The sequence below is a fragment of the Nerophis ophidion genome, linkage group LG23 (genome assembly GCF_033978795.1).
Source record: "Nerophis ophidion isolate RoL-2023_Sa linkage group LG23, RoL_Noph_v1.0, whole genome shotgun sequence".
Classification (NCBI taxonomy): Eukaryota; Metazoa; Chordata; class Actinopteri; order Syngnathiformes; family Syngnathidae; genus Nerophis; species Nerophis ophidion.
In genome coordinates, this window is record NC_084633.1 from 27102653 (window position 1) to 27117652 (window position 15000).

Genomic DNA, 15000 nt, shown 5'->3' on the forward strand with positions numbered 1-15000 from the left:
TTACGTGCAGTGATTTCTCCAGATTCCCTTAACCTATTGATAATATTACGGAGCATAGATGGTGAAATCCCTAAATTCCTTGCTATAATAGCTTGTTGAGAAATGTTGTTCTTAAACTGTTGGACAATTTGCTCACACATTTGTTGACAAAGTGGTGACACTCGCCCCATCCTTGTTTGTGAATGACTGAGCATTTCATGGGAGCTGCTTTTATACCCAATCATGGCACCCACCTGTTCCCAATTAGCCTGTTCATCTGTGGGATGTTCCATATAAGTGTTTGATGAGCATTCCTCAACTTTATCAGTCTTTTTTGCCAGCTTTTATGAAACATGTTGCAGGCATCAAATTCCAAATGAGTTAATATTTGCAAAAAATAACAAAGTTTACCAGTTGGAACATTAAGTATCTTGTCTTTGCAGTCTATTCAATTGAATATAAGTTGAAAAGGATTTACAAATCATTGTCTTCTGTTTTTATTTACCATTTACACAACGTGCCAACTTCACTGGTTTTGGGTTTTGTATTATACATTATTGACTGTCTTAACAAAATGTCTTCTTTGTAAAGAACATGTTGCCTACATATTTAATCAGGGCAGAACTATCCATCTAGGTTTTTGATCATATTTATTTATCAAATTGAATGAATTCATACATTTATTTGTGAATGGTGTAATCCCATACCCTTGTAACAATTCACTCTTTTGACAGGGTGGACTCATAAACTTTGAGAAGCGGAGAAGGGTGAGTACAGTATTTTCCCGGACTATAAAGCGCACTGGTATAAAAGCCACACCCACTAAATTGTCAGGGCAACGTTTTTTTCCTCCATATATAATCCGCACTGGACTATAAACCGCACATACAGTATATACATTGTGAAATTAGTTATTTGCACAAATATTTTGTCAATTTTCATTTACATTCTTTAATTGTTTCCAAAAGCGATGTCTGTATCACGGCAGTAAAATGGCTCATCAAACAAAACAGAAGTCATTGTCATTGACCCACTAGCTGCAGAAGCTTGCTCGCCAATCAGCTAAACAGACTCAATAACTCCACATTGATGTTTTGGGGAATTTACTGAGGAATTAGTGAAAGTGAAACAATAAAAAAATGCAGTTGTAAGTTAATAATACTGACACAGACATTTGTAAATGCGTTCGTATATTAGCTAATGCGATGCTGGCTTGATTACATTACAATAGCACGTACGAATATGCATGAAAACACTCCTACCGACATCACACATGGGACAGTTTAGTAAGTAAGAATTGTTTTAGTTATATTGTAAAACTTACAAACGTTGCTTGGAGTGCTGAATAAAAAATTATATGAGTAGAAATGCTACGAACGTCTAAAAGCACTAAATGGAAGAACGCCACAGAACTTGCAGTGGGCGAACTTGTCCAATAGATGGCGCCGTAGGACAAACAAGAAAACACATTTTCAGTGTACTTGCTTGTCTGTTTTTTAACGACTGTATTATGGCTATCAGCAGAAAAAGATTCATAAATCAGCCTCACTGTTTTATAAGCCGCAGGATTCAAAGTGTAGGAAAAAAAGTAGTGTCTTATAGTCTGGAATTTACGGTAGTTACGCTTGGTGACAATTTTCTGTTTTATTTTTCATTTCACTTTTCTCATCTTATAGTAACCGTACACCACAAAGTTGTCCACATCCCATCTGCGTTGCAGCTGGCATTTTTGTTAACCGTTTATTTATTTTGCTTGCAGGAGTTTGAGGTTCTCTCGCAAATCTGTGTCCTGCAGTCGTCCTGTTCCAAGTTCAGCCTGCCTCACCATCCCAGAATTGCTGAATGGATGCAGGGACATAAACTACTCACTGACCAAGAAAGGTGTGCTGGAGGATGTGCTTCCTACCAAATATTGAATAACAAAACTGTGGTACAGTACTACTTTAAAGTTGGAAAATGCTAATTCCACTTTCAAAAGTTATTTAATAACCTTGGCTAATTTTTTCTGAACCTCAAAAAACTGTTTCGTGTGAATCCAATACAGTGGAGCCTTGATTTACGAACCTAATTTGTTGTCTAACAGGATTCGTAAATAGAAAAGTTTGTCCAATACATTGTATATTTCTCCATAACATAATTATTTTCGTAAAATTTTGTTTACTTTGAACACATTATAACGCGCTCTACAGTACTGTATACCAAACATACATAGGAAGGAGGGTGATGGATCAACTTTCTATTTGATAACAAAGCCAAAACAACAATTAGCTGAACTGTCTTCAATTATAGCCGCCCTGCCGACACGCACCCACATTATCAGTAGCGCTGTGGTGCACTCGCTGTTTGAAACCACAAAACTTCTTAACTTTAACAGCCAGGTTGCTACAATGATTAGGAATAGAAAATAAAACCATGTTACCTCTTGGTGTGCAGCGCAAGGGAGGGTTGACTGCGTGGACAACGCTGTGGATATTTCCTGAATGTTTCAAACCACACATCGCTTGTCCATTACTTGTACTGAACTTGCACGTTGTGTAATTCGTAAATAAAAACAGAATACAATGATTTGCAAAACCTTTTCAACTTACATTCAATTGAATAGACTGCAAAGACAAGATATTTAATGTTTGAACTGAGAAATGTAATTTGTTTTTGCAAATTAGAATTTATTGGCAGCAACACATTGCAAAAAAGTTGTCAAAGGGGCATTTTTACCACTGTGTTACATGGCCTTTCCTTTTAACAACACGCAGTAAATGTTTGGGAACTGAGGAGACACATTTTTTGAAGCTTTTCAGGTGGAAATCTTTCCCATTGTTGATTGATGTACAGTGGTTCAACAGTCTGGGCCGGCCGCGTTTCTGGGTGTTGTTGATAAATGGCTTTCGCTTTGCATAGTGGAGTTTTAACTTGCACTTACAGATGTAGCAACGAACTGTAGTTACTGACAGTGGTTTTCTGAAGTGTTCCTGAGCCCATGTCGTGATAACCTTTACACACTGATGGCAGTTTTTGATGCAGTACCGCCTGTGGGATCCAAGGTCACAGGCATTCAATGTTACGTGCAGTGATTTCTCCAGATTCTCTGAACCTTTTGATGACATTACAGAACTTAGATGGTGAAATCCCTAAATTCCTTGCAATAGCTTGTTGAGAAATGTTCTTCTTAAACTGTTCGACAAATTGCTCACGCATTTGTTGACAAAGTGGTGACCCTCGCCCCATTCTGGTTTGTGAATGATTGAGCATTCCATGGAAGCTTCTTTTATACCCAATCATGGCATCCACCTTTTCCCAATTAGCCTGTTCACCTGTGGGATTTTCCAAATAAGTGTTTGATGAACATTCCTCAACTTTCTTAGTCTTTTTTGCCACTTGTGCCAGCTTTTTTGAAACACGGTGCAGGCATCAAGTTCCAAATAAGCTAATATTTGCAAAAATTTAAAAAGTTTTCCAGTTCGAACATCAAGTATCTTGTCTTTGCAATTAAATATGGGTTGAAAATGATTTGCAAATCATTATATTTGGTTTTTATTTACCATTTACATTATGTGCCAACTTCACTGGTTTTGTGTTTTGTGGAAAAACTAGAAAAAGGCTGTTAAAAAGCTAAAAATATTTAAAAGGCACAGCAAATTAACAATTAGCACAGTGCTACTTTGCTGTGTGGACTAAATAAGCACCAACAAGTGATCAGCCCGTCCACAATGAATGTGCTGCCGGGCACAAAATGGCTGCGCTGCGAGAGACATAAAGAGTGGATGAAAAGTACATACATTGAGACAAGGTTCGGACAACAAAGCAATTTTTAGTTTTAGTTGGTTCGCAAATCCAAAAGTTTGAACAATGGGGTTCGTAAATCCAGGTTCATGTAAATACTGTATTGGGTAAACAATTGTATTTCTCCATCTTCATACATTTGTTGCAAAGTAGTAGTAGTGAGTCTGCAAGTCTGCATGTTATGTTACTAAAAACCACGTCAAATTATTGAATAATCATCCAATGTTTATTTAATCTTTAACTGCATAAACGATCAGTATGGGCAGCCATTTTATTTCATTTGACAAACCCCCAAAAACTAATTAGCACTGTCAGTGAAGCCCATGTGTGTCCTCTTCACAGCCCAAGTATTTTTTATTTTTGCAGAGTGTGTTTGCATTTGAAATGGAGCTGGACCGAGGACACAAATATATATTGCCGGGTCTCAGAAGGTTAACAGGAGTACTTGAGCATAACTGGATGTTGTACTTACACTATCCACCAAAGTATCCAAATGATAGACATTCATAGTTGCTAACTTTGTTTCAGGATTTATGCAATAATCACCAAGAATTCTGTGATATTTGAAAAAAATCTGCATGCCCTAAAACAGGGGTGTCCAAAAAAGTTTTGACGGCTCGGACGTAATGGACTTAAACATTGTTATCATTATTTTATATAATAATATAATTATGTTATTATTACAATTAAAATTTGACCCCTAACTTGTTTACTTCCATGACGACATCCCTAAAGTTTTTTAATCGATCAAAAAATCTCTAGTAGCTAAATTTCGCCAAGCTTGGTGTTTGGCATCTTTTTCATCATGCTTTGAAATGATTTAAATGGGTGTAGTTTAGATTTTTTTATGCTGATTGGACATTTTTCTATTATATCCACAAAGTTCAATGAGCAGGATGTTTTATGTGTAACCTTGTTTGTTGATTTTTTTTGTGCTGGTTGAATTTTCTCCCCCTGCACCATGACTAGGGAAGGTTGTTTGGATTTGGCCTTATAAGTAAATGATGTGCACAAGAGCCGTGTACAGCTTCCAGTTTTTATTTTGACCTCCACAGTTATCTGCCCAAAAGAGTATGCAAGGGGAAGAATCAAGAACAATACATTTAATGAAGGTGCTTGCAACGTCCTGGGCTAATCTTCCAAATATCCCCTCGTGCCATAATATCACATAATCAGGTTGACCGTCAGCCCCCATTCATGCAAATGTCTCAGTAAAGACAATAAGGCGACTGACAAAGAAGCTCCGATTGGTCCCTTGAGATACTAGGTTTTTCTGTTGTATCTACGCATTTTTGTGGTAGTTGCTAGGTCTTGCCATGCGCGTAACAGCTTACTTACGGAACAAATTATAATATCGCATACACTAATGTAAAGCATATCACCTAGGAACTCCAAAATTATTATCAGCTTAGTTTTGACCAAAATTTAGTTACTGGGTTTTGCCTTTGGACGGGAGATTTGTATATAATACAAAAACATGTTGTCTATCTCTGTTAGCCCTGCGATGAGGTGGCGAAATGTCCAGGGTCTACCCCGCCTTCTGCCCGATTGTAGCTGAGATAGGCTCCAGTGACCCCCGCGACGCCAAAGGGAATAAGCGGTAGAAAATGGATGAATGGATAAAAATATCACACCCAACCAAATTGCTTATTGGACTTAGGCCGTAATTTGGACACTCCTGCTGTAAAATGTCCTCAGCAAAGGTACAAACAATCTATATTTTGTTTGAATTCAAATACAGCTATGAACTGTCACGACAATTGGAGCCTCCAATGGACGTGTGTTCCCCAACTGCCTGGAGCCATCGAACACTCACCAAAAAACTTTCCTCGTGAGTATCATGCACCGTGTGACGCACACAAAGAGTACTACGTGTTCGACATCACAACTCTTTTATTCATACGTAAAAACACTCAAGGCGTGTACGGCTTTTGAGAACTCTGAAATCTTTTTGTAGTATCTTGACAATGAGTGATGGATCCAAAAAGCTTCCAGCAGACCAGATCAGTGTTTCGTCTTCAGGATCCAGTGGTTCAGAGTTGGAAGACCTGTCCTCCACGAACTCTGCCTGTTCCATCAGACTACAGGTAGGCAGACGTGTGCGTGTACAGTATGTCGTATCTTCCTTTATTCTGTCTGTCACTGATGAAGTTGCAGCGTCATCAGTGGTGTCTTTGTTGGTGGCTACCATAATGCTTCTTTGTCCTGTGAACAAAGCCGTTTTGTACGGGGCAGTACATTTGACAGTTTCCAGCAACAATTGCAATCGTCAGTGCTACTTTTAAAAGTATTTGTTGTACAAAAGACGCTTGTTTTCTTGTTGTGTCATTGAGACACTGGAGGTGGCATTGGGCCCCATTCAGCAACCGTTCTTAAGAATTAATTTTGTTCTTAGATATAGTACTTTATTGATTCCTTCAGGAGAGTTCCCCCAGGACAATTAAAATTCCAGCAGCAGTATACAGATTTGAGATCGAATTTAAAAAGTAAAAAGTAAATAATGGGGGTATAAATAGAAACAAAATAGAAAAATATAACAATAAGAATAAAAATAAAAAGCAACAATAAGAATAAAAATAAGGCCTATAATTAGGCCCACTTCCAAAGTTTTTAAGGAGATTTTTGTATTCACCAATGTTTTCATGTTCGTAGGTAAGAACAAGAAGGAGCACTCTTAGGGTGGCCTATTTGTTATTAAGTGTGACAAGTTCCCAAGTTCCCTTACTTCTATTGTCTAATGTTACATTAATATCATAGATGGATAGATATAGACAAGACAGACAAGACATATAGCAAAATGAGCAATATATATACATTTCAAACACACACACACACACACACACACACACACACACACACACACACACACACACACACACACACACACACACACACACACACACTGATGCCGCAGATCGTGCCCTGGGGCGGGAGCGCATATTTCACGACCATGTAGACCTATTTACCCTAAGTGACAAATATTTGACCGCTTTGAGGCTACCTCAGCTGTCCCTCCTTTCTTAACCGGGCCACCTCAGTAGTCCCCCCTTTCTTAAAATTATGTTTTGAAATTATGTATTTCTCCTACGGGATAATACAAATTTCTCTTCTGTGATCAGTTTGTGTTTTCTCCGTGTGTTTGATGTTCGGCTTTTCCGCCGGAATTGTGCCGTTATATGAGCAATTAAATGTGTTTACATATACATATTGGGGAAATAAGAGCGTGATTATATGCAAATTATGATAAACACGCACACGCTAACCATTTCGCATTCAGCAACTTAAGAACAGCACGTGGAACAATTTGGGCATTTACGAACACGTCATGAATTTGAATGGACTCCTCTTAGGAAATCACTTAGGAAGAAAGATATGAAGAAAGGTTAGGAAGTTATTGCTGAATGGTCGCCATTCTGCAATAAGTTATACTGTATCATTGCATCAGCAAGCTCTGAAAGTTAGGGTGAACTTCAATTTTCAATTGTTTATTTGTGTTTTTTTCTACGACATCTTCAGACGGGGGCTTCACGGTGGAAGAGGGGTTAGTGCGTCTGCCTCACAATACGAAGGTCCTGCAGTCCTGGGTTCAATCCCAGGCTCGGGATCTTTCTGTGTGGAGTTTGCATGTCCTCCCCGTGAATGCGTGGGTTCCCTCCGGGTACTCCGGCTTCCTCCCACTTCCAAAGACATGCACCTGGGGATAAGTTGATTGGCAACACTAAATGGTCCCCAGTGTGTGAATGTGAGTGGGAATGTTGTCTATCTGTGTTGGCCCTGCGATGACGTGGCAACTTGTCCAGGGTGTACCCCGCCTTCCGCCCGATTGTAGCTGAGATAGGCGCCAGCGCCCCCCGCGACCCCAAGAGGGAATAAGCGGTAGGAAATGGATGGATGGATGGATCTTCAGACGGTATGTTTTTATCATCATGTCTATGCGTTAGCAAGTTTGTGTGTGCAACTTAATATATTTAGGGCTTGATCTACTATGATCCTAAATAACAAGTGCTATGTAAATAGTGTGTGCCATCTATAACATTTTGGGCATAATTTTGTCCTGATTTCAATATTTTGGTACCGGTACTTTTCTAAATAAAGGGGACCACAAAAATGGCATTATTTGCTTTATTTTAACAAAAAATCGAACGGTACTTTAAACATTTTTCTTTTTGCAAATGAAGAACAATTACTTCCTTAAATAAAATAGTAATAATAGACAACTTGTCTTTTAGTAGCAACTTGCAATTCATAGTCTTCAACCTGATGTGTATCATTGCGTCGCTAAACAATAGTTTGTCTGAATTAACCCTTATTTATAACAACATCGCTATTATTTGGTTAGTTTTCAGGTCATGCTATGTATATGGAGTTTTGTTGGTGGGTTTTGGATGGTTATTTAGAGGGTTTTGTGGGCGGAATAGAGAGCTGCCATTGACAGACTCTTTACATATGTATTTATTTACGACTTAGAATGCATAAAAAAAAACAAAAAACGTGTGTTATGTCTCAAATAAGAATTGTGAATGGTAGAAAGCTCTCTAATTTGTGCGTATTTTCCAGTATGACTGATCTAGTGACGTCAGGAGATGACCGAAGTTGTTTGGAGCGGAATATTCAAAATGGCTGACTGAATTTGTGGCATTTTGTGATGTTTAAATTGTGTTTTCAAATACTTTGTGGATTGTAAATTCAATTGGATGTGGTTTTATGGATACATGAAACACAATCAAGCATATAAAGTCAACTAGTTTTCCACTCTACTGCTACTTTAAAGGGCAATTGCACTTTTTAAGTAATTTTTCACAAGCCTTAATGGAGACAAGATGTTTTCTTTTATGGATTCTAAATCTTAAATAAACATTAGCAAAAATCAACTACTAATGGAGCCAATGTGATTTGCTCTATTCCAATTGGAGGGCTGCATACTCTTACCAAAATATTGGTATTGGGACATGACACATATATATATATATATATATGTGTGTGTGTGTATGTATATATATATATATATATATATATATATATGTATATATATATGTATATATATATATATATGTATATATATATGTATATATATATATATATATAAACATATATATATATATGTATATATATATATATATATATATATATATACACACACACAGTGGGGCAAAAAAGTATTTAGTCAGCCACCGATTGTGCAAGATCTCCCACTTAAAATGATGACAGAGGTCTGTAATTTTCATCATAGGTAAACTTCAACTGTGAGAGACAGAATGTGAAAAAAACCCTGGAATTCACATTGTAGGAATTTTAAAGAATTTATTTGTAAATTATGGTGGAAAATAAGTATTTGGTCAACCATTCAAAGCTCTCACAGATGGAAGGTTTTGGCTCAAAATCTCACGATACATGGCCCCATTCATTCTTTCCTTAACACGGATCAATCGTCCTGTCCCCTTAGCAGAAAAACAGCCCCAAAGCATGATGTTTCCACCCCCATGCTTCACAGTAGGTATGGTGTTCTTGGGATGCAACTCAGTATTCTTCTTCCTCCAAACACGACAAGTTGAGTTTATACCAAGTTTATACCAAAATGGATACATGGATGATACAGCAGAGGATTGGGAGAATGTCATGTGGTCAATTATATATATATATATATATATATATATATATATATATATATATATATATATATATATATATATATATATATATATATATATATATTAGAGATTTTATTGGCAAATTAAAAATGGTGGCGTCAAACTTGACTCTTCCTCCTGCTTCTCTACCCCGCAGTCTTTCCACAGCTCGTCCAACAATTTGTCAGAGGCCTTTTCTTCCTCCTCCTCTTCGTCATCTTCACCCTGCTCCTCGGCCACCTCCTCGACGGACTCCCCAACTCCCCCGGGCTCCTCCTCCGACTCCCTTTGCTCGTCGGCCACGTCCCGCGCCAGCGCTTCGCCCGCCTGTTCCACTTCCCACCACAAACGCTCGGTGTCCATGACCTCGCTGCCCATCTACAACCGCCAGGACGCCGACGCCTGCATTGTGAGGGTGAGCGTGGACCTGGGCCGCAACGACGGCAACATGTACAAGAGCATCCTGGTGAGCACATCCTTGTTGTTGATATGTCCTGTGACAGGGACGTCAAACAGGTTTTCATTGAGGGTCACAATGGCTGCCATCAGAGGGCCGCTTGTAACAGTGAATAATGTATGAATTTGCCTCTGAATTATCCTCTTTATGTATTATTTATAGAAATTGTTTTGAGTAGACTGTCGATTTTACAGTCAAAACTTTACATTTACAAAATTTTACTGTAAATGTAGCGTTTTTTACGGTAAATATAAAAACCTACCACTGTTCTTTTTTTTGCGGAAAAAGCTGGCAGCTTAGTTGCCAGAATCTTACTATAAAATGTGCATTGTTTTTGTTTTACAACATTTTATTGTTAATGGAAAAACAGCGCAAGTTCCTTTTTCATTCTGGCAACTTAGCAGCCAGTTTTTCTACCGTAAAAACTAAAATATCCTTTTTCCATTCACAGTAATACACCTTTAAAAACAACAGCCGTAGATTTTACAGTCAAAAACTGGCAGCTCAGTCAACAGAATTTTAATGCAAAAGACTGGTCATTTTTTATCAATTACAGGAATATGCTGTAAAGAACGGTAAATTTACTGTCATTTGTATTAGTAGTTTGCTGTAAAGTTAAGTATTTTTATTTAGCCAAAAAACATACTTGGAAAGTATGACAAAAGTATGATAATGAAGTCAGTTGAAAAATGCAGAATGACTAGTCGCCAGATAAAAGGGTGAAAATAGGTTTAGAAAAAATAAGGGTTCTGGGAATTCCTGGAATTTTTTTTTTTAACTTGAAAAAATGATAGTTTGAATGTCCGGGATGAGTGGAATGTGTTGTTTAAATGGGTTGAAAAATGTGGGAATTGTGCAACTTGGAAAAATGTCCCATTCATTTTAATGGGAATTTTAGGAAAAGAGGGAATTTTTTGGAAAATGCTAGAACATGTGAATGTTCTGAATGAGTTGAAATGGTTGGTGTCGGAATTTGTCAAATCGGTCGAGAATTGTTGAAGTAGTAAAATTTTTAATTAAGAAACGGTATTACAGAATTCCTGGAATTTCGGGAAAACCGGGAATTTTTTCAATAAAAAAAACAACGTTGTTTTTGTCCTTATTAAGAGGAATGTTTTGACAGTGGAATGGTTGAAATGAGTTGAAAAATGTAAAAGGAGAAGTCGCCAGATAAAAGGGTGAAAATAGGTTTTGAAAAAATTAGGATTCTGGGAATTCCTGGAATTTTTTTTTTTACTTGAAAAAATGATAGTTTGAATGTCCAGGATGAGTTGAATGTGTTGATGTTGGAATGTTTTGAATGGGTTGAAAAATGTGGGAATTGTGCAACTTGGCAAAATGTCCCATTCATTTCAATAGGAATTTAATGGAAATGTGGGAATTTTCGGAAAAGAGGGAATTTTCTGCAAAATGTGAATGTTCTGAATGAATTGAAATGGTTGGTGTTGGAATTTGTCAAATCGGTCGAGAAATGTTGAAGTAGTAATATTTTTAATGGAGAAATTATATTATGGAATTTCGGGAAAACCCAGAATTTTTTCGATTAAAAAATGACTTTGTTTTCTGTTCTGATTACGAGGAATGTATTGACGGTGGAACGGTTGAAATTAGTTGAAAAATGTAGAATGAGTAGTCGCCAGATAAAAGGGTGAAAATAGGTTTTGAAAAAATTTGGATTCTGGGAATTGCTGGAATTCCTTTTTTTTTTTACTTGAAAAAATTATAGTTTGAATGTCCGGTATGAGTGGAATGTGTTAATGTTGGAATGCTTTGAATGGGTTGAACAATGTGGGAATTGTGCAACTTGGAAAAATGTCCCATTCATTTCATTGGGAATTTCTGGAAAAGAGAGAATTTTTGGGAAAATGCTAAAACATGGGAATGTTCAGAATGAGTTGAAAGGGTTGGTGTTGGATTTTGTCAAATTTTGTCGAGAAATGTTGAGGCAGTAACATTTTTAAATGAGAAATGCTATTACAGAATTCCTGGAATTTCAGGAAAACCGGTAATTTTTTAAATTAAAACAAACAACTTTGTTTTTTGTCCTGATTAAGAGGAATGTTTTGACGGTGGTACGGTTGAAGTGAATTGAAAAATGTAGGAGTAGTTGCCAGATAAAATGGTTAAAACAGGTTTTTAAAAGATTAGGATTCTGGGAATTCCTGGAATCTTTTTTTTTACTTGAAAAAAATGATAGTTTGAATGTCCGGGATGAGTGGAATGTGTTGATGTTAGAATGCTTTGAATGGGTTGAAAAATGTGGGAATTGTGCAACTTGGAAAAATGTCCCATTCAGTTCAATGGGAATTTGGGGAAAAGAGGGAATTTTTGGGAAAATGCTAAAACATGTGAATGTTCTGAATGAATTGAAATGGTTGGTGTCAGAATTCGTCAAATCGGTCGAGAAATGTGGAAGTAATAACATTTTTAATTGAGAAATGGTATTACGGAATTCCTGGGATTTTGGGAAAACCCGACATTTTTTCAATTAAATAAAACATATTTGTTTTTTGTCCTGATTAAGATAAAAGGGTGAAAATAGGGTGTGAAAAAATGAGAATTCTGGGAATTCCTGGAATTTTTTTTCAATTTGGAAAATTAATAGTTTGAATGTTCAGGATGAGTGGAATGTGTTGATGTTGGAATGCTTTGAATTGTTGGAAAAATGTGGAAATTGTGGAATTTTGAAAAGTTGGCAGTTCATTTTATATGGGAAAAATGTCCCGGAAAACCTGGAATTCTTGGAAATCTGGGAATGTTTGAAATTTGTCTAGGGAAAGCCGCGATTCCCAAATAGGCTAAACAGTTTGAAGTTGGACAGGTTTGAATCGGGTGAAAAATGTGGAAGGTAGGGCGCCCTAAAATCTGGAGGAGTAGAAGAAGAAGTAGAAAAAACATGTGTGTGCAAGCATTCAAACAAAAACCGTGGCAAAACCCCCGAAGGTTAGTATTATCGTTTTAAGTTAAAATGATCAAAAACCCTGATTGATAACTGCACTTCAGCTCACTAGCTTAAATGCCACCATGAAAACAAGAAACATTAATGTCGTTCCCTATTAACAAACAACATACCTCTAATACATCTAATATATAAACACATTGAATCTACAAGGTGTGCTCTCTTAGTACAGAGTGATGGTTTTACACTTAGGAGTAGGAGACAAAGGTTGCTTTTGCGGTGCGTTTAATAACCGCTGAATAGAGTTGGACGCCCCAACGCTTGCCAGAATGAATGAATAAAAATAATACATTAGATAGATAGATAGATAGATAGATAGTACTTTATTGATTCCTTCAGAAGACTTTCTTCAGGAAAATTCAAATTCCAGCAGCAGTGTACAGAGTTGAGATCAATTTAAAAAGTAAAATGTAAATAATGGGGGTGTAAATGGAAACAAAATAGAAAAATATTACAATATGAATAAAAGTAAAATGCAACAATGGGAATAAAAATCAAACAATAAGAATATAACAAGAGAAACTAATAGTATTTGGATGGATGTTATGCATTTTTTATTTAAATACATCTTAAAATTTAGCCGTTACAAATTAAATACTTATACTAGAACACTATCATAAGAAACACAAAAAAAATGCAAAATCGCTTTTCTAAAGTGGGTGTATTCATTTGAGTTATTTAAAAGTGTGTACTTTAGTATTTTTTGAGCACATTTAACAATAAATAGCAAGATAATAATGATAACTGTGACAATTGTATTGCCAAATAACTGATGTGAAAATGTTATATCATTACATACCCAAATACTAAGTACAGTATAAGTATATAGTTGATACTATCATGGTTGGATCAATACTTTTTAATATCACAACCGTTTTTTGTTATTTACAAATTCAAGAAATTAAATAGTTTATGCCTTTTGTTGGGTTATTTTATTACACTTTTTGTGTGTAATGAAAATAGATAAAGAAATAATTTCAATCATGATTGATATTGTTGGACTGTCATCCTGTGTTTTTGTCAAATTGCAGTTGAACATGTGACGTATGAGCATCGGTGTGACCCATATAAGTCGCACTGGAGTATAAGTCGCATTTTTGGGGGAAATGTATTCGATAAAACCCAACACCAAGAATAGACATTTGAAAGGCAATTTAAAATAAATAAAAAATAGTGAACAACAGGCTGAATAAGTGTACGTTATATGAGGCATAAATAACCAACTGAGAACGTAACATATTATGGTAAGAGTCATTCAAATAACTATAACATATAGAACATGCTATACGTTTACCAAACAATCTGTCACTCCTAATCGATAAATCTCATGAAATCTTCTTCCTCGATGTCGCTTCTAAACAACTCTGCCAACTCCAAAGGTATGCGCCGCTTCCTCTTGTCGTTTTCTGCTGCATATTTTACTACGTCCAGCTTGTAATCTGCAGTACATGATCTCCTTTTCGGTGCCATTTTTGTTCAGCCCTTCTCAGTTTTTATAAGTTACAGCCAACGTTGAAATGATCCATTTTAATAGCTACGGCAGTAGCATATTGCAGTTAGCATTCCATGACCCACAATGCACTTCTGCCATGACCCTCCCCCGCCGAATATTTATTGGTTGACGTGTGTGTGACGATTGCTGAAATTTTCTTCGTCTCTTCCGCAAATGGTATCAATAATATTTGATATTTTACGGAAATGTGTTAATAATTTCACACATAAGTCGCTCCGGAGTATATGTCGCACCCCCGGCCAAAATATGAAAAAAACTGCGACTTATAATCCGAAAAATATGGTAGGTATAAATATGTATATATACACACACATTTATACAGTGGTGCAAAAAAGTATTTAGTCAGCCATCGATTGTGCAAGTTCTCCCACTTAAAATGATGACAGAGGTCTGTAATTTTCTTCATAGGTACACTTCGACTGTGAAAGACAGAATGTGAAAAAAAAATCCAGGAATTCACATTGTAGGAATTTTAAAGAATTTATTTGTAAATTATGGTGGAAAATGAGTATTTGGTCAACCATTCAAAGCTCTCACTGATGGGAGGCGGTTTTGGCTCAACATCTCACGATACATGGCCCCATTCATTCTTTCCTTAACACGGATCAATCCTACTGTCCCCTTAGCAGAAAAACAGCCCCAAAGCATGATGTTTCCACCCCCATACTTCACAGTAGGTGTGGTG

General features: G+C 36.7%; 1 protein-coding gene across 2 annotated transcripts in view; it reads left to right on the plus strand.

Annotated features, from left to right (window-relative positions):
* The window catches only part of LOC133541828 (ral guanine nucleotide dissociation stimulator-like 1), a 74139-nt gene that overhangs the window by 57357 nt on the left and 1782 nt on the right, over nt 1–15000 (plus strand). For both annotated transcript variants that reach the window (XM_061885458.1, XM_061885457.1), the window contains exons 10-14: nt 714–746; nt 1739–1860; nt 5501–5590; nt 5717–5846; nt 9544–9852. In XM_061885458.1, coding sequence (XP_061741442.1) covers nt 714–746; nt 1739–1860; nt 5501–5590; nt 5717–5846; nt 9544–9852 — 684 coding nt within the window. The remainder of the gene's footprint in view (nt 1–713; nt 747–1738; nt 1861–5500; nt 5591–5716; nt 5847–9543; nt 9853–15000) is intronic.